This window comes from Mauremys mutica, chromosome 4, assembly GCF_020497125.1.
Source record: "Mauremys mutica isolate MM-2020 ecotype Southern chromosome 4, ASM2049712v1, whole genome shotgun sequence".
Classification (NCBI taxonomy): domain Eukaryota; kingdom Metazoa; phylum Chordata; order Testudines; family Geoemydidae; genus Mauremys; species Mauremys mutica.
The window spans coordinates 73,047,165-73,074,408 of NC_059075.1; the positions used below are offsets into that span (position 1 = coordinate 73,047,165).

Genomic DNA, 27,244 nt, shown 5'->3' on the forward strand with positions numbered 1-27,244 from the left:
TGGTTTTGGCCCTGTTTTTGTTTTGCTGGCTAGGAAGGGAACCAGGGTTCTGCAGATGCCCAAGGGGGGACAGCAGGAAACATTAACTTGAAGAGCCATGCTCAGCTCACTCTCCAGTAAAGCCCAGCTCGCATACAGGGGAGGAATCTGTCCTACTCCCTGCATAAACACAATCACTTATATCTCCCCCTCTGATGCCAAAAAGCATCTGCAGAGAGCTCCTGCAGGGAGGGGCCTAGCAGAGAGCAGACACTATGCCTCTCCAGCCCCTACAGCACCCCGTTTCCTGCCAGCTCCATTCCAGGCTCTGGGCCATTTCCTGCCCCAAGTACTTGTCTCTTCTAGCTATGAAGAGCAACAGCCCTCAGCTCTGCATGATGTTCCAAAGGAGCCTAAAGGGCCTGCAAAGGGGCTGCCTGATCTCAGGATCTGGAGGGGGTGTGGATTTCTTGGGCACGCCAGTGTGCCTCTGCGCTCCCAGAGTGGTTGGGGTGCTAGCTGTAACAAGCATGGGTGTGGTGCTGAAAGGAAGGAGGCACAAATTGTAGCTGGGCTACCCAGAAGGTGGTTCCTGAGTTGCCCATCATCATCATCATCATCCAGATTCACATAGTGGGACTGGGGGATTATTTTTCCCAATTTATTTTTTTTAAGACATAAAAATTGAGATGTATTTGGCCTCCATTGCTTTCAAGTGTCAGCGAGATGCCAGGTCAGGGTGGTTGGGAGCAGCAGCACAGATCTTTCTAGGCCCCCATCGTAGGCAGTGAAATTCACCCTGCAGAGATCAGCCAGAGGCACTTGTGTCCTACTGACACGCTTTGCATCTCTGGGCCCAGCGGCTCTGACAGCCCTAGGAAAGAACAGAGGCTCCATCAATTCCTGTTTCTCAACTATGTCACATGCAGACTTCCTGTTTTGGCCCTGCAGGAGGAGGACATGCACGTGAAAATACTACCGCCCCACAAGCAGGTGCTCAGCTCCACGTGGATTCTGGCCACCCCCTGAAAAGCCCTTCATAATCCTGAGTTAAGAACAAGCAAAGCTCCACTTCCAAGGTGCTTCCAAAAGGCAAAGCAGCCAAAGGCCCCTCCATGGACCCATCCAGTCCTCCAAAGTCCTGTCTGTCAGAAGACTGTTTAGAGGCCAGTGTGGAATAAAATGGAGGGTTTCATCCAGTTCCCAGTGCATAAATGGCAATCACAGCACAGAGCCTGGGAACTGAGTGGGCCATAGAGGCTGAACTCTTCTCTCTTCCCAAATAGGCTGGTGTCCCCTCCAGTGCGGTTCGAAAGGAAAGAGAAACACTTGCACAGAATCAACAATGCAAATCTCTTTCTAAAGCCCACATACATGAGAGACTAACACCCATGTGCAGTTTGGACGGGGAAACTAAAGGGCTCTGTCGCCTTCTATTGCTGTCACCAGTTTCAGTCTGATGCATTCAAGCAGAAACCACAGCTCTCAGCAATGATCCTCCAAAGGGCTGTTCCCCCTGAGCCACCACCACATAGCCCTGAGTCAAGTTTTCCAAGCAACTGAGCTTGGGCTCCATTCTGGGAAATGCACCTGTAATCACAGAGCAAGCAGCAGTTCCTGCAGGTGCCCAGCCAGCTAGCAGAGTCTGTCATGAAGAGGAGAGAGGGGACTTGGAGGGCTAGGAATCAATGGCACTTCTGAAAAATCAGGCCCAAAGCGACTTGCCTGAAGTCACACAGGAAGTCCATGGCAGACCCAGGAAACAAAACCCAGACTTTCTGGGTCCCAGTCCAGTGTTGTAACCATAAGCCCAAGCACAGTATGCTTTCGCCCATGCCCAGGAGGAGTTTCCATCCTAGCTAATTTAACTGGGGACATTATTATTCATGTAAGCGTCTAATCCTGTTTTTAATCTTTGGTGTCACATATAATTTGTGGTAGTGAGTTCCACAGGTTAATCATGCATTATGTAAATAGTAATGCCTTTTAGCAGTTTTAAATTTTCTGCCTTTCACAAAATGTCCACTGGATTTTGTATTATGAGAAAGGGTAAGTAAGAGTGATTTCCCTCCTCCAGACCATTCATTATTCTGTGTACCTCTATCATGTCCCCTCTTATTTTCCTCCTCTCTAAATTTATCATTCTCAGTCTCTCTTCATGTGAAAGTCTCTCCAGGCCACTAATCTTTTTCATGGACGGTCTCTCTGGCCGGTTTCTTTTTCTGTGCTGTCCTTTTGGAGACAAGGCGACCAAAATTCCAGGCGAGGAGGTAACATTAATTTGTAGAATGGCATAATAGTCTCTCCTGTCCTTTACATAGCCAGACACGCTGATAGGAGCTAGCAGTCCAGGGCTTCATGCAACATGGAAAAAGACCTTTGGCCACTGGCCAGGTTTCTACCTATTGCTTGTTGACACAGCCCACAGTAAGATGACTTTGCTAGTGCCCCCAACCCCAGACTGCTGCCTTTGCTCACTCGCTTCCAGTACTGCTGGGGAAAGCACTCTGGGAGCACCAGCATAAGAGAGCAATCTGAACACCAGGCGTCAGTGTCTCACAATGGTTGGGTGGATGTTGCAGGAATGGGCAGTAAAGGGTTAACATACACAATAATGGGACCCAAGAATTGCTGTCAGCATAGAAGCCAGTTAGCTGGCTAATGGCTTCCTTTGGCTATGTATTTGCCCCTGAGGGGGCAGGCCTGAGCGTCAAGGGAACTGGGGCCAGAGCTAATGGGTAAATGCTATTGATCTCACTCATTCCACTCCAGGCCAGAGCTAAATAACCCATGTGTGCAGACTCTGCTGAGCTTCCTCTCAGAGGAGTGATTTTAAAAAGCTAAATAATCTGCCTAACTGGGCTAAGTTGCATGTGTGTCAGAAAAAAGTCTCCAAATGTTTGGAGGGGTAAATTTCAAAAGAGGGAGATGACTTAGAAGAAACTTGGGGCAGAACTTGGAGCATGAGATGAAGCGACAATGGGTTGGTTTGGAAGGCTTAAGATTTTTGTTGGTAAACGTTGATTTCAATGTATACACACAAACTGACCAAAAATATTTCCACTGATAATAATCGAAGTGTAGAGAGGCAAAGTAAGAAAAATGCTGTGTGAGAACTTGGAGTTTGATTTAAGGTGAAGATTTGGACATATGCTGTGGACAGTGTGTGTTTGAATGGTAATATAGCTTTAACATTCTGAATCTCATCTACTATCATTACATAATTGCTGGCTGACACCCCCCACACATTGTCTGACCCTCCATAATTTCCCACAACTTCAGAAGTGGGAATCAATAAAAATTGGGGGGAAATACTTAAAAATAAACATCAGTGTCGTCCATCAAAATGATTTTAAAAAAAATCAAATTTGCCAAGGCTACTAATGGGACAACAAGCTGAGCTCTGGAGAAAGGTCCCAATAGCAAGACCGACGAGGCTGAGGAATTATCTCCTGGTGGGAGTCTCATCATTGGGAATGGTAGAGCCTGGCTGGACAAAGCACCAGAAAACTGCTGTTGCAGTTACTGCACTGAGCCCTGGGGAGCTTTCCTCCATCTCAAACTCCTCTAAGAGCACAGCACAGAGGAGCACCCGCGCCCCCTGGCGTTCAACCTGCAGCACTTCATTTCCTTCCAAACCTCTTCATTCCGCCTCACAGAGATTTAGGACTCGCACAGTTGTCCCCCAGGCATGCCACACAAAGATGTAGGGTCTCAGCCACACTGCCTCCACCCAAAAGTCTTCCAAGGAGTCCCAGACTGAGCAGTGAACTGCTCACATCTCTGCTTGATTAAGCCTTTGGTGTCTAACAAAGGAGATGTCAAGTATCAGGGGGTAGCCGGGTTAGTCTGAATCCACAAAAACAACAAGGAGTCCGGTGGCACCTTAAAGACGAACAGATTTATTTGGGCATAAGCTTTCGTAGGTAAAAAAAAAAAAAAATCTTACTTCTTCAGATGCATGGAGTGAAAATGTAATGCCTGCATCTGTAATTTCCACTCTATGCATCTGAAGAACTGCGGCTTTTTTACCCACGAAAGCTTATGCCCAAATAAATCTGTTCGTCTTTAAGGTGCCACCGGACTCCTCCTTGTTTTTAACAAAGGAGGGACACAGGACTGGGGATTACAAAGGGACTTGGCCTGGAAGGCACTGCTCACCACTGACCTGCCACCCACCACACAAGGCACTGAGGGAAGAGCAGGAAACACTAGGGTTATTGTGCAGAGAGGATGGCACAAGCACATTAAGCGATAGGGTGACCAGATGTCCCGATTTTATAGGGACAGTCCCAATTTTTGGATCTTTTTCTTATATAGGCTCCTATTACCCCCCACCCCAACCCGATTTTTCACATTTGCTGTCTGGGCACCCTATTAAGTGAAAACAAGGAAACAAAGATCTTCAGAGCAGGCACTACACGCTCCAGTGTGTCTGTGCAGCACCCAGCACAGCGGGCACAATGGGAGCCTCTGAGTGTTACCATACTACAAAGAACAATTAAAGAGAATTTGGGACCAAAACCTGGGAACACCCCCTCAGCTCACCCAATGGAATCTGCCCTCAGGACTCACCTCTCTAGGTCCTGCCCCACTTCAATGAAGAGAGATGGTCTGAGGTCTCACTCCTGGGGCACAACTTGTCTAACGCCAGACATGGCCTGACCAAAGGGGTTCCCATCCATAACCCACCATACCTGGCATGCTCAGACTCTCCTGAAGCTTGGCTTCATGCCCTGATCTGACCCAAATGCCCTCCTGCAACCCCTTGGACACTCTTAGGTAATAGGTAATATAAAGGTAATAATTGGAGATATACCAATCTCCTAGAACTGGAAGGGACCTTGAAAGGTCATCGAGTCCAGCCCACTGCCTTCACTAGCAGGACCAATTTTTTGCCCCAGATCCCTAAGTGACCTCCTCAAGGATTGAACTCACAACCCTGGGTTTAGCAGGCCAATGCTCAAACCACTGAGCTATCCCTCCCCCCATCTAAACTCTTGTTTAGATCAGTAGCTCACAACTTTTCCAGACTACTGTGCCCCTTTCAGGAGTTTGATTTGTCTTGTGTACCCCCAAGTTTCACCTCACTTAAAAACTACTTGCTTTCAAAATCAGACACAAAAATACAAAAGTGTCACAGCCCACTAGTACTGAAATATTGCTTACTGTCTCATTTTTACCATATAATTATAAAAAAATCAATTGGAATATGAATATTGCACTTACATTTCAGTGTATAGTATATAGAGCAGTATAAACAAGCCATTGTTTGTATGAAATTTTAGTTTGTACTGACTTTGCTAGTGCTTTTTATGTAGCCTGCTGTAAAATTAGGCAAATATCTAGATGAGTTCATGTACCCCCTGGAAGATCTCTGCGTACCCTGGGTTGAGAACCACTGATTTAGATCATCTACCAGTCTTAGGTCTTTATAGAGCGCGAGTTGTCATGGTTCTAGGCACTATAGTGTCATAAATCTGGAACTGTTGGGGGGAGGGGAGAGCCACCAGCTGCTCCACTGTCCCCCACCTCTGCGGCCAGCAGAAATGCTCATGGACAGTGACACTGTAAGGTCATAAGCTTCACGGTAGCAAAATAAGCAGGGCAAGGCTGCCACGTTAGCAGATTAAAGTCCAGCAGAGCACTGCCCTCTGGGCCAAGGTTAGTGACACACAAGGTGGGCAGGCAGCCTGGCCCTCAGCAGCCTTGTTTAGTGCAGACACAAGAGGGTAATGTTAGGTGAGACATGGATGGGAGGGAAGAGAGCTCTTGATCAGCAATGCTGCTGCAGCTGCCGAAACTACACGGCTTGGGCAAGCTAATAAAAATGCCACATACTTATAAACTGCTGGCCTGTGCTTTATCCTCCTGGATCCCCAACGGCTGGGCTGGCTGCCCTGGAGGAAAGGGAGGACACCTTTGTGGGGCAGGTGGAGTCTAGGGACACAAAGAGAGTGGTCAGCAAGCTCCATAGACCCCCCCCCCCCCATCTGCCAGCACTATGACATGCACAGCCTCCCCTCCCACCACGAAGCAACCTTGCCCTCTCACCCCCATCCTCAACACCCAGCACTCTGAGGCCCCCACCTTGGTTGCACTCCCCTGGGAAGTTATTGTTTGGGGGAAGTTCTGTGGCCTGTGTTACACGTCAGATTAGATGATCACAATGGTCCCTTCTGACCTTGGCCTCTGTGAGTCACTCCAGCAGCTTAATGCCAGCAACATGTCACTGGAGCCCATACCTGTGCCTTGGGTGTAATACCACATTACTAAATTCACTTTAAATACAATAAAAGGCCACACCATGGTGGGAAGGGAAAGACCTCCGTTTCCATTTTACAGCCAGCAAAGACCAAACACAGCCCTCAGGCCGCTACTGCCATCAGCTGGGACTATCCTGGGAAGTGAGCAGCAGGGCCCGTTTGTGCCCATAGTCAGCCAGCCACCAAGCCCAAAACACACGGGGCAAAGTCTGAAAATTTGCACTACTGACCCTCTGCATGGGACCCCTCAGCCTCTGGCCAGGAGGACAGGATGCCCTTCAGGTCACATCTCTAATTCCTGCACCCCTGGAAACACTGTGGGGACCTCAGGAATGGCAGGGGTGGGGGGAAATTAGACCATATCTCTTCTATATCCTCTTCCACTGATTCACAGCACCTGTAGGCTCAACTCTGAGACAACAGACTAGATGCAGCAGATGACTTTCACCACCAGGTGGCAGCACTGCCCTATGAGCACCAAGAGTGCATGGGTCTGTGTCAATGTGCTTCAAACCGCTGCCTGTGTGTGACCCAGATACTTGTCAGCAAGGCTGAGGGAGGAGAGTCAGGTGGTTGATCTAACAGCAGGAACTGTGTTCCCCGCCCCCGCCCCCCTGTCCATTGCACCACATTGGTTCCTGTCCCTTGGCAGCCCTCACTCCAACACCTTGGCTGCTAGTCACAGCTATTGATTTGAATTTCAAATAAATGATAGAGGCACCTGACAAACTTTGCATGAACCAGCACAAAGCCTTGTTTAGTCAGGGCAGCTGGGAAAACAGGAGCCAAGATATTTGCACCCCGAATTCCACCACAGCTCAACCTCTGGACTCCAGCCTTAGGGAAAAGCAGTCGCACTTCCGACCAGGCAAAGGGGCAGTGGGAATGGCTTACTTGGTTTTCGGTCAGCAATTCAAATCCAAACCAAATGAGTGGCCTGTGTGTGCAGTGAGTTACTCACCACAGAAACTAGAGGTGGGAAAGGGCCCATTTAGCCTGCTGCCTGCTCTCCACAGTATTCAAATTACAGTCAAAGTTTTCAGGCAGGTGACAGCCTGATGTCAGGCACCTGTACAATTGGGTCCTTGCTGACAGCTTCAGACAAGAGGTGTGACGCCCTCCTTTACTTCCCAGAGGAGGCATGCAGGGCAGTGATGAGATGTACACACAGCACCCAAGTCACCGATGAACAACAGTGTCTATTAAAAGCCCCTACCTGGACTGACAGCTCCGATTCCAAGCTCCAGCTGAATGACACATCCTTGAAACAAGGTTTATAAGGCAGCCCCAGCACAGCCTGAGAGGGTTGCAGGACTGCAGTGCTACCCACCTGAAATGTGAAGCTTGAATTGCCCTGCTGCTGCTCCTCATGTACTACACAGGACAGCCCAGTCATACATCCCAGCCTCTCTCTTGGGCAGCCCACCAGCCTCCACCGTAGGGCACAACCAGCTCCCAGAGCCAGCATCCTGCCTGTCCCATGTGCCTCTCCCACTGATCTGATAACCACATGATCACCTTCTGATGGCACCGTGCCCCCTATTAAAGGGGAGAGGGGGACACTCATGGGGAAGATCGCAAGAAAGGAGCTCTTGTCACATGCATCTGGAAAACATGGGACAGCAAGGCAGGGTGGGTGTGTTTCTTGGGGGAGGGGGATTACTGCAGTTACAAGGACTACCAAGTACCTAGATAGGTAGAAAGGCAGATGGATTTACAAGTGGAGTTAGCTGGGTCTGGAGAAGCAATGACACATGCAGGCCTATGTCCGCCAGCATCCAGCACAAGGGCACAACAGCAAGAAAACAGCCCAGCAAGTGTGTCTGAGCCCCTGGCCTAAGCCCTGCTGTCCCCTACACTGGGTTGATCTACTGCTCCACATAGGAAAGGAAGGATTGCTGGATCTCATCTCTTCCCTGATTAGGAGCTGGCTGAGAGGGATGCTACTGTGTTAATGCTCCTGCAAGCCCCAGTAAGACAGATCACAGTTCAATGCTTAAAGAAAGTCACTGAGGGACCCCATCCCAGTGGAGCAGCCCCTTAATCCTGCCATCCCCTAAGGGGGGCAAAATCCATGGAGACCCTCCGGTGTTTTAACACAGTCAGCTGGCTGCCAAGTGCCTGCAGCAATGCTCCTGGGTGAGATGTGCTTTTTAACGGTGACCCCGGGTTTTGCAGTAAGAGGCTTACAGCAGAATCAGGGCAACTCAAGGCACTGGTCATTGATGGCACTGACTAGAAGATAAGATACAAATAATCCGATTGAGAGAACTTTCACACAGAGCAGCCAGCACGTGGCCCAGCACATTCCCCTTCCCCTGAGGGCTACATGGGGAAAGTGGGTCCCAACCAGCATCTGCATGGACCCCCGGTCCTTAAGCACTTCAGGGCTGATGTGTGTTGAGGCTTGAGATTCTTCACCCACCAATGGAGCCAGACAATCTCCCCTAGGGGGAGAGGAGAATTCAGCTCCGGGCTTCCCTGGGCTCCTGACCCAGACTTCAGGAGAGGGAGGGGGAGATGTGACCTAGGAGGAAGAGAAGGGAGACTGCTAGGGCTGAAGCGTCAACTCTACTGGATACACGCGGTGGAACTGCACCTGGGCCATCTGTCACACTAGAGTTCCAGCAGCGGGTGAACGGCAGGCTGTTTGTGGCACCAGCACTTCCCGTAGAGACAAGCTGCACCACAGTAGGGGAAACCCCTTTGCAGTGAGGTGCTTTGTTAGCTTCCTGGGACAGAAGCCCATGGACTCATGTCACTTCCAACACAGACTTGCCCCCCAAATAGCCATCCTGGGAAGAGATTAACCTAGCATCCTGTTCCCCCTTGAAATGGACCTGGGGTGAAGCCCCTTTGGAGTGTGAGGAAAAATGAATCTGAACCAGATTTCTATGGCCCAAGGGGATGGCGTCAGGGCAGCATTTATTGGAACACACCCAAATGTGGGGTTGTGACCACCTTCGCATTGTGACTCAAGTTTGCCATTACTTGCTGCTCCATGAATAGTTTGCTGAGCTGTTAAACTACTCTGTTTAGTGACCATTACTGACAGCAGGGAATGTTCTGCAGGGCACACAGAAGACAGTTGCAGTAGCCTTTGTAAGCACAGTGTGGCAGGCACATGCATGCACATGTGACTACGTGAGCAGTTGGTGGGGATTAATCTGGGATGTTTGACTGAATTCAAATCAAAACCATGCTTCAGTCCTATAGCACCATGGTCAGGTCTCACCTCCCGACCAGGAGAGCACACAACCTCCCGCAAAGGTGAACGATGCTCAGTGTACCAGACCAACATCCAAATCATAGGGATGGACAAATAACTACAGTTGCCTGCAAGGATCCCTCACCCCAGCAGATCCCTCATTGCAGGGAGAGGTGCAAACCTATGACAGACTCTCATCAGATGCAGAACCTGTGATCATAAACCAGAGGTGGAGACTGAGTCACAAAGCACATTCCAAACCTAGCAAGGAGCAACTTCAACCAGCGTCACAGGGAGACACTGGCCATGGTCCGCACACAAAGGAGCCAGAAAGTCCCCAAATGATCACGGACAAAAAAAAAGACTTAATCAAAAAGCAATGAGGAGGAGCTGGGCCAGGACAAGGGAGAGTTGTGGAGATGGCACCAAGCTACCTATCATTGGGCATTAACCCCCAACAGAGGGTGAAGCCCTGCCCTAGGCAGATCATGCCATCTGTGACACAGACCTGAGAGCTCCACCTCCGTTACACACTGGCTGTGTTTGTATAGCTTGTCAAGCCAAGGAAGTATAAACTGAATGCAGGCATTTCACATCAGTGTCTCACTGAATATACTCAGTGCAGGGAGGGGAGGGAGAAAAAAAGCCTCTGTTTCCCATTCCTTTCTCCCACCGGCCACTGGCTTTCAGCTCCCCTGAGTGAGGCAGTGGCCACCTGCACAGCATGACCATGCAGAATTTAACTTTTTATTAGCTGAATTTGGGCCTGATGAAAGATGCCTGACTCAGAGCCCAGGAGATGGAGGCCTCTATTTCTCCCCAGACTGGGGACAGCATAGGAAGCAGACTTCCCACACACCCAACTTTCTCCTTAGCCAGATCCAAACTCCACTGAAGGATCTAGGGATCTTGCTGCAGAAAGTCTCAGCATTCTACAGCTACTTCCGATCCATGCTGAAAAGTGTGAAAGTGTCTAACGGTCGCTGCAGCTTGTTTTGATGTTGATGTCCCCACACTTTCACTAGGCCACAGACTCATCTTGCTGAAGAGTTACAGTCCTATCACAGAGTGGCTGGTCCCTGTAAAGGACGCATGTCCAGTCCTCCTGTGACAAAACGTGTGCTCCCAGTTTGGCCAATTAAGAGGGTGGGGCAGCACCTGGGGGCTAAAAAAGGCCAGGAATGACACCCAGTGAATCAGAGCAGTGTGGAGGAGACTGGAGGAGGTCTCTAGGGAAAGCTTTGCATGATAGAGGTGACAGAGGCACCTGCAAAGAGGAAGGAATTATCATCAAGAATTAAAGCAGAGGGGCTAACTGGCTGATCTTATAGACCCAAAGACAGGGCTGGGAGGCTGAAAAGGGCAGGGCAGGGGGAGGAAGCCAGGGAGAGGATAGCCAGCTGTCCTTCCTGAGCCAGAGAGCCAAGGCCAGAGAAGGCTGGAGAGGGATGAAGGCTGGGAGCAGCAATGGGAGATGCCTGCTGGCTCTTGGAGCCGGACAGCTGGACCTAGAGGACCCGGGAAAGGCAAGGGAAATGAGGGAGGATGCTCCGGGGGTTTCTTCTGAAAATAGCAGGACTGCAAGCCACTGGGAATGGGGGGGGAAAGAGGGCATCCGCATACAGACAGGGGAGGACTGAGAATCTGGGCATGGTTGAAGGCACTAGTCCCTCATTGCTCCAGATACCACACACAAGATGTCCTGAGTTTTTATGACTGCTTGTATTGGGGTGAGAAACAGACTGTGTGTGGGGGACTTTTGTTATGGACTATTTGGACTATATTGTTTTAATTATCCAACCCCATCGAGGTGTAGCACTGAGACAAAAAAGCCTGAAGTGAAGTTATTGGGCCACCGTAGGGGGGAAACTGAGGCAGGCATGCCTGTCATGCAGGGGCATATCATAGGAGGGTGCGCCAGGCAGGGCTACCCTATAACAAGCCCATTAGATGAAAGAGCAGTTCACTCCTCTCGGGGATATTGTTTCAGGCCCTCTACAAGCTCAGGAAGACAATGCTGTATTGGTTACCCTGAGTTCACCTTTCTGAGGTTTCCTTCACCACCACCACCACGGCGAGAAACTATTTATTTATTTAAAAGCAGAGATTCCAGGACACAGTTCTGTGGCCAGGGGTGAATTTAATAGCCACAGAATTGTGGGATACACCGCATCCTGCCAATGTCCTTCAGTCACGCCCTGGAAGGGCCAGCTGTAGGGGTGCAAAGGGCATTCAAGTCCCAAAACCTATCTGGTTTCTTTGCTAGGACTATGGACTGGGGCTAATGAGTCCCACCAGAGGTGCTGGACTCCGCAATGCAGACACCTGCCCATGTGAGGCTGGACTGACAGCCTGACAGCGTCAGATGGCAAAGATGTTCACCACTGACCTGGGCTGCACTGGAATCAATGACCTTGAGGAGGTAACAGGCTCCAACCCTCTCACCACAGGAGACAGCAAGTGCATGCTTGAGAACAGGCTCCTGGGAGTCATCTCAAAGGATGACCTGGGAACAGCAGGAAATGAAACCAGAGGACCAAGGAAGCTATATTTAGAGGCTTCAACAGGTCTCAGGAGAGACTGTCTGCTCCTCTGCATTACAACACAAGAGACCAGCCCTAACTCAGTATCTCTGCCCTCCTTCCAGAGCCATATCACCCTCTGACAGAACCTCTGTTCTCCCCACCTGACAGGGCCTGTCCAGCTCCTCACAACTCAGTGTTTTCATTTCCTGACAGGGCCCAGGCCTGCCTGGCCAATTCACAACATCTCACCACATGAATTCGACCCCACTACTGTCCCGAGCTTTCCTGGTGCCTTACACAGCTGTGTTCTTTGCGTATGGGTAAGGACGGCCCTGAATGTTCCCCTCTGCACTCTAATGAAGGGCCCACTCCCCCAGGACAAAGGGGTTTGTAGCCCTCCCCTGGGTCTCCTGTCCCCTTGACCGGATTACAGAGTTTCCTGGAAGGCACACTCTGGCCCCTAATCAGATTAGGAGACCTGCCACCTTCTCCACAGCAGCAAACATGGAGACAGACTGGGCTTGGCTACACTTACAAATTTGCAGCGCTGCAGCAGGGTGTGAAAACACACCCTCTCCAGCGCTGCAAATTACGGCACTGCAAAGTGCCAGTGTGGTCAAAGCCCCAGCGCTGGGAGCGCGGCTCCCAGCGCTGTACGTTATTCCCCACGGGGAGGTGGAGTACGGACAGCGCTGGGAGAGCTCTCTCCCAGCGCTGGCGCTTTGACTACACTTAGCGCTTTGAAGTGCTAAGTGTAGCCACAGCCACAGACAGCCCACTGCTCTGACCTCTGCAGGGCAGCACAAGCAGGAGCTGTAGCTTGTCACCTCCCCCACAAACAAACAGAAGTGTCAGCAGGAGAGGAGCAGCTGCCCGAAACTCCTGCAGATGCAGCTCAGCTCAGGAGCCCAGGCCTTGGCTCCTGCACAGGCACGCAAATAGCAAAGCCCTTCTTCCCTTTTCCCTGACCATGCTCATTATCTGTGAAGTGAAAGGAATGGGAAGAACCGGAGGTTGAAGGGCTCACCATGGGTAGCTTCTGGGACCCCAGCTAGTATGTGTGTCGGGGTGGGTGGGGAGGGAGGTGTCTTTTCCCATCCCCTGCTCAAGAGCCACATCCAGGCGCAGCTGTCTCTGAGTCCCTAGTGGGACTTCTGCGTTGAATTCTTGACGGGAGCTCTGCTTGGATCACAGCAGGTTGCAGGCTTTAAATACTAGGTCATCCCCATGGCTGTCTGATCTCCATACAGCAGTGATTCTCAAACTTTTGCTCTGGTGACCCCTTTCCCCATAGCAAGCCTCTGAGTTCAACCCCCCTTAAATATATAAAAAAGTGTTTTTAATTGATAACACCATTGTAAATGCTGGAGGCAAAGCGGGGTTTGGGGTGGAGGCTGACAGCTCGCGACCCCCCACATAATAACTTCATGACCTCCGAGAGGTTCTGACCGCCAGTTTGAGAACCCCTGCCATACAGGGTCTCTTGGTTCCTGGAACCAGTCCTCCGCAAGGTCTCTGCACCATTAGCTGCTTTTCCCTGGCAACAGCATGGAGATATATACAAGGCCCCACGTACTACTCTGCAGCAAACTGGGCCCATATTCTGTGGCAAGGCCCCTTGGTTTGTGACAAGAGCAACAGACTGAAAATTTGGTAGTGGATTTAGATGAGTTCACATACAGAAAGGTAGCCAATTAAAGAGGACAGTGAACAATACAGTTAGTGCAATGGGAACTGGGGGAGGAGGAGACAGCCCAGCAGAGTACAGGCTGCAGAGCCTCCTCTCACCCACCTCCACACATACATGAAACAAAGAGACACCAAGTCCCCAAACTGAGTAACACCTCAGAGAGGCGTAGGCGGGAGTTTGCTTTGGTTTCATGTTTGCCAGCACACTGCCTCACCCCACAGACCTTCCCCAGAGTAACTGCTCCTCTCACCCCGTTCCCAGGGTCACAGTGTGACAGCACAGTGCCAAGGGAAGGAGGTCAGCCAGATTCATACCACAAGCTAGCTGGCAGCTCCATCTACAAGCCTGGATTGGGGCTTGTACCGCCATCACTGCTGATCATTAACATCCCCATGGTTTATAACTCTCAGTGTTTGTTCTGATCACCCTATTTACCCCCTCTCACAAAGAACCCATTACACTCCATGGGTGGGGCCCTATTTCAACTGCTCACCTATAGGGCAAGGAAGGTTAGGAAAGGATTTAATCCCCATCACATGCATCCCTCCCCCCTCATGGGAGGGACTTCATTCTGACTGATCACTTACACCATGAGGAGTGGGGTAGCCAGAAAGGTGGTGGGGATTAAATTCCATATCACCTGATCAGCTTCAACCTCTTCATCAGCCCAATTAAAAGAATTGCCCATCTGGGGCCCGGATACATGCACTGTGCGCTTGTCTGTATCAATTCCGGAGCCTCCCTTTATGGCAATTACAAGATACAGAAATAAGCCTGTTCTCAGAATGCATGAACCTATCTTGCTGCAATTGTGGCTTTCAGAGAAAGCTAGTGCCACTGTCTCTTCCGCCTACCAGGCCCATTCCCAGCTCTTCAGGGAGCACTTTATTAGAGGTGTCACCAAGTTCACAGGCATCCTGATGCCCACTCTGGATCCCAGAGAAAAGAGTGGAAAGCAGGGAGAATGCCCTCACTGTTTGGATTTGTTGCCCCTGCAGTGTCACTGCATTTTTATGAGAGCTGAATGTGGTTGTAAGCAGCTTGAGCTATGCTGCAATCCACCTGCAGGATTCCATTGCAGTGAGGTAGTGGTGACACATCAGGTGTCAGCTATTTGGGTGGGTGGGTATCTGGGGCATACATTGCTGATGAAGGCACACACCAGGCAAAGGGCAGGGGGGCTGGCATTGGCTCAGTCTCTCCTACACAGTATTGCCTGTAGTTCCATGTATTCACTGCTTACCTGATTGAATGCGAGAAGGCTGTCGCCATGTCACCTGAGGCTACAAGCTCATCAGCTCAAGCTACAGTGAGCAATGTCAGGTCTGGGCAGTGCTAGGATGGGAGACTTTCAAGGAGCAGTCAAGTGCTTTAGATAGTGGTGTGAACGACTCAGCAGGGGGTGCCCACCTATATAAGTGAGGAATGACCCAAATGCTAGGGGGCATTGTGATGCTGGAGGGGACATCTTTCAGACAGGACATAAACCCAAATTCCTGATCATTTGTGGTCACAAAAGGTCCCTGTGGATTTAACCCCTATGTGCTAGCCACATTCCAGCCTAAGGGAGGTGTACGCTTCTCAGTCAATCACTGTTAGAAGGAAGTGCATACCAGGGATAAAGACTGTCCAGTACTATCCTCCCCAAAACACTGCCCCTAATACACCAAATGCCAGCCCCACCTCACTCCCAATCAGGTGGGACTCGAACCCACTTGCCACTCTGAAATTCACATGGGAGCCACTTGCATAGCAACTGATGCAGCTCACAGGTGATGTCCTACCTGGTACTCACATCCCACCCCAAGGATCACTGTACAAGGACTTTCCCTTTCTCCAAGGCCCACAGAGAATTCTAACTACCCTATATTTTTCTGCAGAGCCCATGACTGAGGTTCTTTAGTATCTAAATCATCCCCATCCAGAGGGGAACAACCTACTCCTCCAGCATGGTGCTTCTGCTGAAAGAAGAGGTACAAGAAAGGATACAGCCACCAAATAGCTGGACTAGAGATTCCAGCAATGCTGGACAGTACAATGTCATGAGTATGCAGGACGTCCCTTCCCCCCGCCCAACACCTCACACCCCCCCCCCACACACACACACCCTGCCTCCTTCTATACTGTCCTGTGTGACACTCCCATCCTCCTCATCACCAAGGGGTCCACTCAGATACACACCCCACAGTTCTCTCCCTACAGATAATGCTGCACTTAAAACTGCAGTATATATACCCTCAAGGACACGTGCCCCGTTGGGAAGGAGAGGAGAGACACTATCTAATCTTGGGAGAAGGACAGAGATGGCATCATGCACTGTGCCAGCCTCTGCCGCCAAATCTGAAACCGGAGCAGAAGGAAGACGCTCCCACTCTGACACTCAGCCTCTGCTTAGAGCCAGCCTTGCGATGGAGTCACCTTGGCAACATGTCAGGCCTGCTCATATCAATATAAGGGCTGGCATGGGAGAGGGAGCAAAGAGGACTCCTGACGAGGATGCGAATCAAACAGTCTCCAGAACACTGAACAATGAGCTAGTGCCCCAGAGCATTAAGGCTGAGGAGGAATGGGGCAAACACTGGGAATCTGACAAATTCAGGTGGGTGATGGGGGAGGAAGCAGCACATGGGGCCTGTAGGCAAGGAAAATGGAGTACAAGCAAGCACCCCAGAGCCTCACAGCCATGGGGACATCACAATCATTGCCTGAAGCACCTGCTAGGCTTGCAGGCTTAATGCTCTGTGAGGGGCAGATGGCACTCATTTCCTACCCTCTCCCAGGGGCTCCAGGATTGTTCTGTCACACCCAGAGAGGAAAGGAGATGTTACTCAGTCAGCTCTGAGAGTGCAGAAACAAACCAGAGAGGCCAGAGTCCCATATCTGCAGAAAAGAGAGCTGTGGGGGAGGATAAAGTTTCCCTTTACTCAACTTACATTCAGAGATTCAAAGGAAACAGTGCTCACTGAGAGTCCAAAAACATCACCAACCCCATCACTCTTGTGTCCAGCTCATCCCCAGGACACTTCACAGCTTAGCCAGGCTCTTAACCCTGTAAAGTTCTGCACCTGCCTCAAAACTTCTGACATTACCAGGAAAAATAACCCTCACATACTCCCCGCACACAGTCAGCAGCTTCAGCTGTGGACATGTCCCAGGACTGGAATAGCAGGGTGTGGGGAAAGGGGCATTGTCAGAGCTGTATATGGACTGCCCGGGACTAGAATAGCAGAGGCCAGGAGGGCAGGAACAAGGTGTATTTGATTCACACTTATTCACCACGTATTACCTTGAATTATTTTGCAATGTGTGAACAGACTAGCAACCGCTTAGTAACACTTACCATACAGGTGACCACTTAGTAACACCCACCATACAGAGCACAGTGCAGCCTCCGCAATGACCAATGTGATTACACACCGACTCAACCAGCTGTCACCACAACATCTGGTCCAGTCCTTTGCCATTGCATATTGTTCACTGCCTAATCAGACACTAGGCCGCTCTCTTGTGGGCAGGAGCCTCTAATTACATCTCTAGGACTGAAATTATGGCCTGTTCCTATCCACACCATCAGCCTCCCACACAGAGCTCCCTGCTCAGCCCAGTGAGGGTACATCTGTGACACACAGAATCCGTGAGTCTAAGGACAGCAGCCTGACCCTGCTTGCCAGGCGCACAGACCTACACAGCCCCTTCCCACACTCCCCATCAAAGCAAGCGGTACTGACACTACTTGCACAAAGAGGAAGCAGAGAGCTTAAATATCTTTCTGAAGAGAAGCTCCTCAGCCGAAGAATGGAATGTGGCCCATGAGAAGAAGGAGAAAGGAGCACAAGATACAGAGGAAGACATGGTGCTTGCTCCTATGGCTACAGCTATATTGCAAAAAACACCTAACAACTCTCGGCAGCAAATCTCAGAGCCCGGGTCAACTGACTCGGGCTCACACTACAGGTTTCAAAATAGCAGTATCTATACCAATGGTTCTCAAACTTTTTTTTCCACGGACCACTTGAAAATTGCTAAGGGCCACAGCAGACCACTTAATGATCTTTCCAAATGTTGCTTGTACCATTAGCTAACTATTGTAAAGTGTTTTCGATAAAAGTGCTATGTGAATAAACCTTAATAATAAATGTTTTTTGTTCTACAAATAAAAGCACAAAACTCATATTTTAATACCAGTAGTCTTACCTTTCTAATGCAATGGATGTGCCCTCTCTCTCCTGCTGTGGGGGGAGGGGGGGTCTCGCCCCAGCAGCCACAGCCTTGGAGCGGGGGAAAGTCACCTCTTTCTCTAGCTGCCGCCGCAGTCCTGCACATCTCAAATTCCCCCCACCCCTTTTTCTCACCCCACTGCCCCCTCCCACCTAACCCCTATTCCCCACAAGGCCATCCCCTCACCTTACATCTTCTCTAGGGTCCGGGCACCTAATTAGTGGAGCCACACTTGCACAGCTCCACTAATTAGGTGGGTGGCCCTTCATTTTTTTGTGTGCGGCCGCCCAGGCATGCGCACCTTAAAGGGAACTATCTGCGGACCACCTGAATGGAGCTCGCGGACCACTGGTGAGCCGTGGACCAGTTTGAGAACCTCTGATCTATACTATACTACAGGTATCAATACTGCCATTTTGAGCCTTGTAGCATAAGCCCAAGTCAGTTGACCTGGGCTCTGAGACTCGCTGCTATGGATTTCCTCCCCCCACCCCCCAGTACAGACATACCCTAAGAGACCCAACCTTTCCTGGTCTGGAGATCCCCCTGCCCCACAAGCACTAAGTCAAGTCACAAACACAGGAGCAACAGGAAACCTGAAGAAACAGCTCCTTCTGGTCACCAGTCCCCATACCCCAACCCAGCTGATATGTGCCTCTCTGTTCATCTGGGATGCATACTGTCCCTAATACTGACTCCTGGGATGCCACTCCCAACACACTTCTTCGATAGCCAAGCTCTGTCTCTACTCCAGCTGTGCTCTTATCTCTAATTGGATAAGAGACTGGAATAATGAAAATTGGGGGAGGGGTTTGTTGGGGTTTTTTTTGTTTTTTTTTTTTAAACAGTGAAGGTAATTAACCATTGGAACAATTTATGAAGGGTCATGGTGAATTCTTCATCACTGACAATGCTTAAATCAAGACTGGGTGTTTTTCTAAAAGCTCTGCTCCAGGAATTATTTACGGGAAGTTCTATGGCCTGTGTTACTCAGGAAGTCAGGCTAGATGGTCAAAATGGTCCCTTCTGGCTTTATTATCTATGAACAGTCCTGCCTCCTCTCGGACCTCCAAGGCAGGCTGATCCAATGCAATGAGAGGATGAGACAAGGGCTTTATATCTAGGAGCTGCTAGATTCTCCACATAAGCCCACACAGAACCTCTTCCACTGGTTTTGCAGGGGAGAATTCCCAATCTGGTTATTTAGTATTTCTATTACATAAACACCCAGAGTCTCCAGTCAGGATCAGGTCCCCATTATACTTGGTACCGTACATACACAAACAGTAAAAAGACATGGTCCCTGCTCCAAAGAACCATAGTCTAAATTCTACAGGAATCAGCAAACGTCAGGAAGTGTGAACCAGCAACAACATGGCTCAAGTTCACTCACCAGAGGGTGAACAGTACCAAGGGAAAGGTGTGTCTAGGGGAAATGGATTGGGTATGAATAATAGGGAGTTCCTTTCTCATATCACCTCCCACCGTAGCAAAAAAACAAAAACAAACACACACACACACACAGACCAATGGTCCATGTAGCCTCCTCTTCTATTTCCAACAGCCAGAAGCTAGTTTCATGACACTATATGCTCGGATTTCTTGCTGACCCTACCTAGTGATCAACTGATGTTCTGAAGTATGAGGATCAATACCCCTTGCGCTTGTACAAAAGCCAATGTCACTGCTGTTATACTAGTGGGGTTTTTTGTTTTCTGACTCAATAGTATATTGCAGCAGTGAGTTCCAAAGTTTAACCATATAGTAAGCAACAAAATAAAGAAGTCCAATGGCAAGCATGAGGGAAGGGGAAGAGGTGTTGTGCCGGACTTGTGAAGTTCTTTGGAAATGCTAAACTGTAGTTTGTTCTCTCCAAACTCTACATACCTCCCACCCTGCAAGTTGCAGCATCAGGAATATGACAGTAAAGACTTGGGCCTGGTCTACATTAGAAAACCATAGCTATAGTAACAAACCCTTCTAGCAGAGATGCAGCTTACACCAGCAAGACTTCTTTTGCCAGTATAGCTCAAGCCAGTCCCCAAAATGAAATAAGCTATAATGGCAAAAAGTACCTTTCTGCTGGTATAACTTGGCTGGGGCTTCTGCAGGCATTGCTACACTGGTTAGGGGCATGATTTATTTCCCCTCGTAAGTGACATAGCTGTACGCACAAAACTTAAGTGCAGACCCTAAGACCAGAGCTTCGGGGCAGCGAGCGAGCTCTGGGCACCAGCACAGCAGGCACCTGTGTTAGGGCAAGCCAGGCTAGGGTGCCCAGGATCCTGAACCAAAGCCCACATTAAGACACAGCTGCAGGCAAGCGGCCCCGGGGACAGTCTGGCCGCGAACACTGCAGCCCCTGGCTACCTGCCCCGCGGCCCAGTTCCCACGAGGGCACGCTGCTCCCTCGCCGCTCACCTGCGCCCGAAGATCCTGAGCCCCGTGAATCTCTTGTTGCTGTGCCTTCGCCCCAGCGCGGGGCCCTTCTCCGGCTCCAGCGAGATCTCCGAGCTGGTGGAGGACGGGGAGCTGGAGGCGCTGGCCCCCGCGCACCCCTCCTGCTCCTGCGGCTCCATGACCCGTGGCGGCCCCCGGGCTCCGCGCTCACCTGCCGCCGGGCGCCCCTGTCATCCCCGTGGGTGCCGGCGGTCAGCGGGGGCCACCTGCCCATGCGGTGCCGCGGCAGGAGCGCGCCGGAGACAGCCCGGCCCCCCGCCTGGCCCCGGGGCTGGGAAAGCACAGCACGCCCCGCCCCCGCCGGCAGCCTGGCTCATGCCCCGCCGGGCCCCGGCAGCGGGCGCGCCCCAGTGGCAGCCGGAGCGATGCAGGAAGAGGCAGCGCTGAGCCGCGCAAGGTAGCGCCCGAGGACCCCGATAGCTGCCCGCGCCGCTGCCTCCGCGCCGCAACGCCGGGCCGCCAGCCCCACCTGCCGTCGGAGCCCCACACTGCAGCCAGCCGGCGGGGCCGCTCCGGCCTCCAGGCGGGAGCGGGCTGCAAAGGGGCGGGGGCGATGCGGCGCGGGGCAGCCGGTGCAGAGCCCCCGGGGAGGGGACAGCCCCGCTCTGGGGCCGCCGCTTTCGGGCCCAGCGAGCTGCTGGAGGGAGCTCAGAGCCCCACGCAACTCTATCGTGCCCGGCCGGGCCCGCCGGCGCCCCAGTCCCCGGCCCTGCCGCTGCGCTCAGCTCAGCGCCCGCTTGCACGCTGGACAGTTCCCCGGGGCACTGGGCAGCCTGCTCGGTGAGGGGGGGGAACCAGCGCAGGGCAGGAAGGGAGGGAAATGACTCGCCAGCGGAAACTGCAGGGGGAAATGAAGGAGGCCAAGGGGATTTGACAGAGTCCCTGGGGAAAGAGCCCTGTGGGATCCTTCCTGACCTCGCTGGGATGGCTCATCCAATGGCTCCCGCACTGTGCAGGGAGACTAGTTTGGTGCTGACTGTGCATATAGTGCCACCTGCTGAAGCACCAGCACCCTGGGGATGTTCTTCGGAGGTCTGCCATCTAAATACTGACCAGAACTGACCCTGTTTAGCTTGAATTAAGATTCTACTGATGTGAGCTTCCTCAGAGCAGTGCCTTGTTGGTGCCAGCACAAAGACTATCTCGGCAGTGCCTTCGTTATGTTTGGATTGGTTCATCTGCAGCAAAGCCACATCCTGCCAACCCTTTCACTTTCATGCAATTGTCTCAACACCTTATTTGTCTTAGTGCATTAAAGAAGCCTTACATTATCTGACACCAAATCAACCTCATATGACAACAGTTAACACCTCTTAGCCAAAAAGCTGCCGCGCAGAGACAAAACTCAATGCCACTGATCCACATTAGAATGAGGATGGTGTCATTCTGGTTAAGGAGGAGTTAACTAGGACTCCAGTAGCACAAGCTTCCACACAGCACTGCCAGGCAATGCCATCTGTGACTCTAGCTGTGTGAACTTCCTTGCTGTAGTGCCCTGTTGATATCCTAGATTTCAGGCCACTTGGTCACCATCACCCCAAGCAAGTCAGAGGCTGAGCTCCAATCTCATCCATTCTCTGTCTAAATGCCACCTTGGCTTCAGCTGGCTCTCCATGTCCCAGAAATGCTTTAGCAAGACCTAATTTACCAGGCAGCAAGAAAGTGTGATCCAGGGACAGCCTCATTCCATAGACTTGGTTCCCCCATGGGAAGCTGCTGTTGCTCCCCTTTGGATCAGTAGCCTGCAAGCAACTCACACAGCAAGACACAAATAGCCACACTGGTAGATGCTTGAGTGGTGAAGCCTTACTGGAATGGGAGCTGGTATCAATAGGAGCAGGTAGCTTTGAAATGAACCCATTCCAGCTCACAGTGTACTTGGAGGGGCAAGGATGTTTCAGGACCTGTCCCAAGGGCCACCCCATGCCTGATTCCTGTGGCTACTACTGTTATTGGCCTATGGGCCATAGCAAGGTGTATGGAGGACTAAAGTGTTTACACAGCAAAGGGAGGAGGAGAAGGACTAGTGCTTACCACTTATCCAGTACTTCTGTGATGGGGTGTTCACACCACACCACCCCTAAAGGAGTTAAAATGGCTCAGAAGGATGTACCTGCCAGGATGGGCTGCACCGAGTGAGGGATACACTGGTCATACAGCCCTCATTGAATCTGAAGCCCAGCTAGGCAGGAAGAGGAGAGCAGAAAGGGGCTGCTCCAGGGGGAGAGAGTCAGCGTCACTCTCAGGGTGGAGAGAAAGGAGTAGGAAGAAGCCTAGGGGAAACAACAGCAAGGCTGAAACTATCTGGATCTTAGCTGCTGAGTGTAGGGTCCCTACGCCGGAACCCAGTGTAGAAGGTGGGCCTGGGCTCCCTACCAGTTGCTGCGGGAGTGGCACAGACAAGGCACTAGACTTTGAAGATTGCCTGAGGCCGTTTGTTTACAGAGACTGATACTCTGAAAGGGGAAAAACTACAGTGACCTGGCCAGAGGGCCAAGCGATGAAGAGAAAGCGCTGAAGTGTGTGGAGTGTGAGAGAGGCCCCGGAGTGAAAGACTGGGACAAAGGGCAGAGAAACCACAAGAAAAGGTGTCAAACCAGTGGCGAGCCACAAAGAGGTGCCCTAGCAGTGAGTGGCATAAACCCTGTGACAACCTCCCATTGTTAAAATTCTCTGCTGACACTACTAACTCCTGAAGCCTCACAATCCCTCTGCCCAGAGGGTCAAGACCACGTCCCCCATGTTGCAGATGGGAAAACACAGGCAGAGGGGGAAGAGCCCTGCCCAAGATCATGTAGGGCACCACTGTCAGGGCCAGAATTAAAACTCAGGAGATCCAGCCCCTCAACTGTGTGTTCAGCACCTTAGAGTGCAGGGGGCCTGTATGTGCTGAGCCCCCTCCCAGTCAGCCTGTCAGCTCAGGAAGTAAAGTAGTGTCGCTCACACTCCCTCTCTCATGCTAGCAGGAAGCTGCTGCCCAAACTCAAAAACAAGAGCGCTTCCCCTTCCCTCTTTTGTTACACTCACTGTAGCATCCTGTTTAAAACTGGACTGTGAGCCCTTCTGGTCAGCATTGTGTTAACGCAGTGTCCAGCTCAATGATACCCAGTGCCAATTAGGGCCTCTGGATACAGATAATGATGATACTAAAATCAAAGCAAGGGGAAAGCGAGGCCAGATTCTCGACTGTGCATCTCCCCAGACGAACCATCTGAATTTTCCCTGGGTGTGTCCCCAAAACACACCCAGGCTTAGGCCCTAAAATCAGCTCTCTTGATGCATATCAATTCAGGAAAGCCCCAGAGACATGGCAGGGACGGTCCAGCAGCTTTCAAGTGCCTCTCCTTAAAAGCTGCCCCATGCGCTCTGTCCACGTCTCTCTTTATCCCCCACATGTCACACAGAGACCTGGACACATTATTTCTCAAGTTCCTAAGCAAACAGATGATTCCAGCAAAGGCAGAAGCAAGGCGGGTTGCTTATTTCCTTGTCCAAACCACCACACAGGTTGCAATATGTTCCTGTGACAAACAGTGAGCGCTATTCCCCCACTGCCAGTATTCTCTAGCCTAGCACATGTTGTGGCCATATCATACTTGCTAAATGGCAAGATCTTTGCAAGAAGCAGGGAGCTGTAAAATTATATTACTCACCATACTCTACTCTCCAACACTATTTGCCCCCTTTGCACCAAGCTCTGGCAATATCCTGTGCACAAGTTCTGAACTGCAGTGTCTCCTATTCTGTATGGCTAGGAAGACTTGTTAAATCATGCAGGATTGTTACCTGCTGCTTGGCCAGCCCTAGCCACATGCTCCTGTTTTCTGTGGAAGAATGGGCAGGAACACCACACACACAGGGTGGGCTAGTAGCCAAACAGGCGTCCTCCCGTTCTGCATCTAAGCTCGTGAGAGCAGGATCTCAGAGCAGCCCAGGAGCTTGCTGGAAACTCCCCTCGCTACATTCTCCAATATTACTGATTACAGGTCACTGCATTTTATTCAGAGTAAAAATCCCTCCCCATCTCCTTGGTGGTTGGGAATGAGAGATCAGCCCAGCTAATTCTTACCCCAGAGAGAGACATGGGCTGAGCTCATATAGCTGCCTCAGAAACTATCGTTCCCCCAGACTGCCCTCCCTCAGCATCTCCTACCCCCACAACCTCTCGGGTTCCAAGCCCCTTCCTTTTGCTGCCTCACTCATACACCCACAATTCAAGCCTATAACGCTTAACTGTCAGAACAAGCAGTAGGAATGCAACTAAAAGGTCAGATGCAGACCACGAGGTTGCTGCAGAGCTGGAGACAGCATCTCCCCAGGATAGGGCTGTACAGTGGACTTGGGTTTAATCCCCTCTATACATTTCCAAGTCAGCGTCAAGCTTATTTCACACTTCGAAGGTCTCTCTATTTTCTCCCAGGTGCTCAAATGTTTTCCTCACAGATTTTGAAATGGAAAGTAGGGCTGTCAAGCGATTCAAAAAATTGATCACGATTAATCACACTATTAATAATAGAATACTATTTATTTAAATATTTTTGGATGTTTTCTACATTTTCAAATATATTGATTTCAATTACAACACAGAATACAAAGTGTACACTGCTCCCTTTATATTTATTTTTATTACAAATATTTGCACTGTAAAAAACAAAAGAAATAGTATTTTTCAATTCACCTCAGACAAGTATTGTAGTGCAATCTCTTTATCATGAAAATGGAACTTACAAATGTAGAATCATGTACAAACAATGCATTAAAATAAAACAATGTGAAGTTAAGAAACAAAAATATATATACATGTGTAGTTTCACTTTCATGATAAAGAGATTGCACTACAGTACTTGTATGACGTGAATTGAAAAAGACTATTTCTTTTATCTATCATTTTACAATGCAGATATTTGTAATAAAAATAATATAAAGTGAGCACTGTACACTTTGTATTCTGTGTTGTAACTGAAATCAATATATTTGATAATGTAAAAAAACATCAAAAATATTTAATACATTTCAATTGGTATTCAATTGTTTAACAGTGCGATTAATCGCCATTAATTTTTTTAATTGCCATTAATTTTTTTGAGTTAATCGTGTGAGTTAACTGCGATTAATTGACAGCCCTAACTGAAAGCTTTGCACGTGCTGGCCTGCTCCACAGATCAACATCCCTGAGGACACACCGAGGTTTTAGAGTTATGTTTAATAATGGAGATGTTGATTTCACCAAGGAAACCTGTTTCCTGGTGATGGGAGCTGCCAATCCTTTTTGCACAGAAAAAAAGTAACTTTGGAAGTGAGATGGGACCCTGTGAGCTCAGTGTCTCTCCCTGAACCAGGCAAAGTCAGGCTGAGGGCTCAGTGTGTAAAGGCTGGAAGGGGAAGACCCCCTGCTAGATATCTGGGGGGGTTGTCATTGTGGGCCAGGCACCCCAGCGAAATGCTTAGTCCTAGGTGTCCCCACAACCTTTTCTAGGCAGGAGTTAAGGAGCCTCATCCACAACCCATTTCCAACAGACTCGGGGGAGGGGGAGGGGCAGACAGTCTTATGACCCTCTCCCCCACCCCTTTCCCTAGCAGGACACACCACACGCTCCATATGCCAATGGAATCAGATGCAGGAACAAACTGACTATGTACGTAGACACCCATTGAATGTTAGAGCCAGGAAATCTCAATACCCTACCACAGCCATTGGGATAAGGGAAGGGGATTACAGGCAAGGATCTGGGAACCCAATAGATACACTACAACAAACTGAGTATATGATGGATTCACATTCGCAAGGTATATTTTACCTTCCATGTGATATCAAAACAGAACCGAACTACTTGACAGCAACGCTAGGATATTCTACTCTTATGTATTTGGCCACTTTTGCAGAAAATATTGTAATGAAGTATTAGTTATAACCTGCCTTTTAAAAAGAAAAAAAACACAGCAAGCTCCAAAGAAACCTTCCCCCTCAAGGTAAGATATAAGTGGCTGCTGTCAGCACTAGAAGCAGAAGGCATCAGCCCAACAAGCAAGAGAAAACTATCAGAGACCCAGGCACAGGGGGGGGTACCTTGTATCTGTGGCCTCTGGTAGGCTTTGGGGGACGTCCCATGACTGGTGCCGCCACATCTGCTGCAGTGCAGGCAGGTGTTCCTCACTGTAGCCTGGGTCCACTCTCCTGCTTCTCCCTGTGGTTGAGTTTTGGAGTCATTCTACGGGCAGGTCCTTGCCAGCTCTCTGCCATCAGAATTGTGAGGGAATAGTGGCTTTGTTCATTCTCTTCACCTGGTTCCTCTTTCTGCACTTCCTGAAAGCACAGCTAACGCTGTTGCTGCACCTCGCTGAACAATGCTCCAGCCCCAGACAGCCCACACCACAAGCTAAGTTCCTTTGCAGAGCTGGGATGCCCAGAAGCCTGTCCAGAGAAGCCTCTACTCCAACTTAGGCAAGAGGAAACAAGCCTTGGTGCACAGGACTCTGGGATGGAGAAATCAGTCCCCCAGGGGCAAAGCACCTCAGATCAGCCAGACACCTCAAAAGAGGCAGCCTCAGTAGCAAATACACTGAATGGCACCCCAGGCTGCCACCTGCCTGGACTCAGGATTGACTCAGACACTGCAAGTAACACACAATATACATGCTGTAGGGACAGTTGTATTCCCCAGGCTTGGGAACATTTCATCTATCCAGGTTCTTATATCACACCCACCAGTGGGATCCAAGCACCTTTCAGATCCAGTAAACTTCACCACAAATTAACAGATCAACAAAACAAGAAAGCACAAGAGTAAAGTCTCCATAGCAGAATATAGAATGTCTCTCACCTCCACCCCCATCATACAGTCACAGAAAATGGCAGCTGCTCAAGACAGGCAGAGAGAGACCTGAGATATTTAAAGGT

General features: G+C 50.3%; 1 protein-coding gene across 8 annotated transcripts in view; it reads right to left on the bottom strand.

Moving 5' to 3' along the window:
* The window catches only part of DGKZ (diacylglycerol kinase zeta), a 108,177-nt gene that overhangs the window by 61,904 nt on the left and 19,029 nt on the right, over nucleotides 1-27,244 (bottom strand). For 2 of the 8 annotated variants that reach the window (XM_045015604.1, XM_045015603.1), the window contains one exon: nucleotides 5,821-5,919. The exons of 1 other annotated variant lie outside the window; for it this stretch is intronic. In XM_045015604.1, coding sequence (XP_044871539.1) covers nucleotides 5,821-5,919 — 99 coding nt within the window. Of the gene's footprint in view, nucleotides 1-5,820; nucleotides 5,920-20,307; nucleotides 20,680-26,413; nucleotides 26,748-27,244 lie in introns of those variants that run through there. 5 more of the 8 variants (XM_045015608.1, XM_045015605.1, XM_045015610.1 and 2 more) reach the window with 5 other exon arrangements.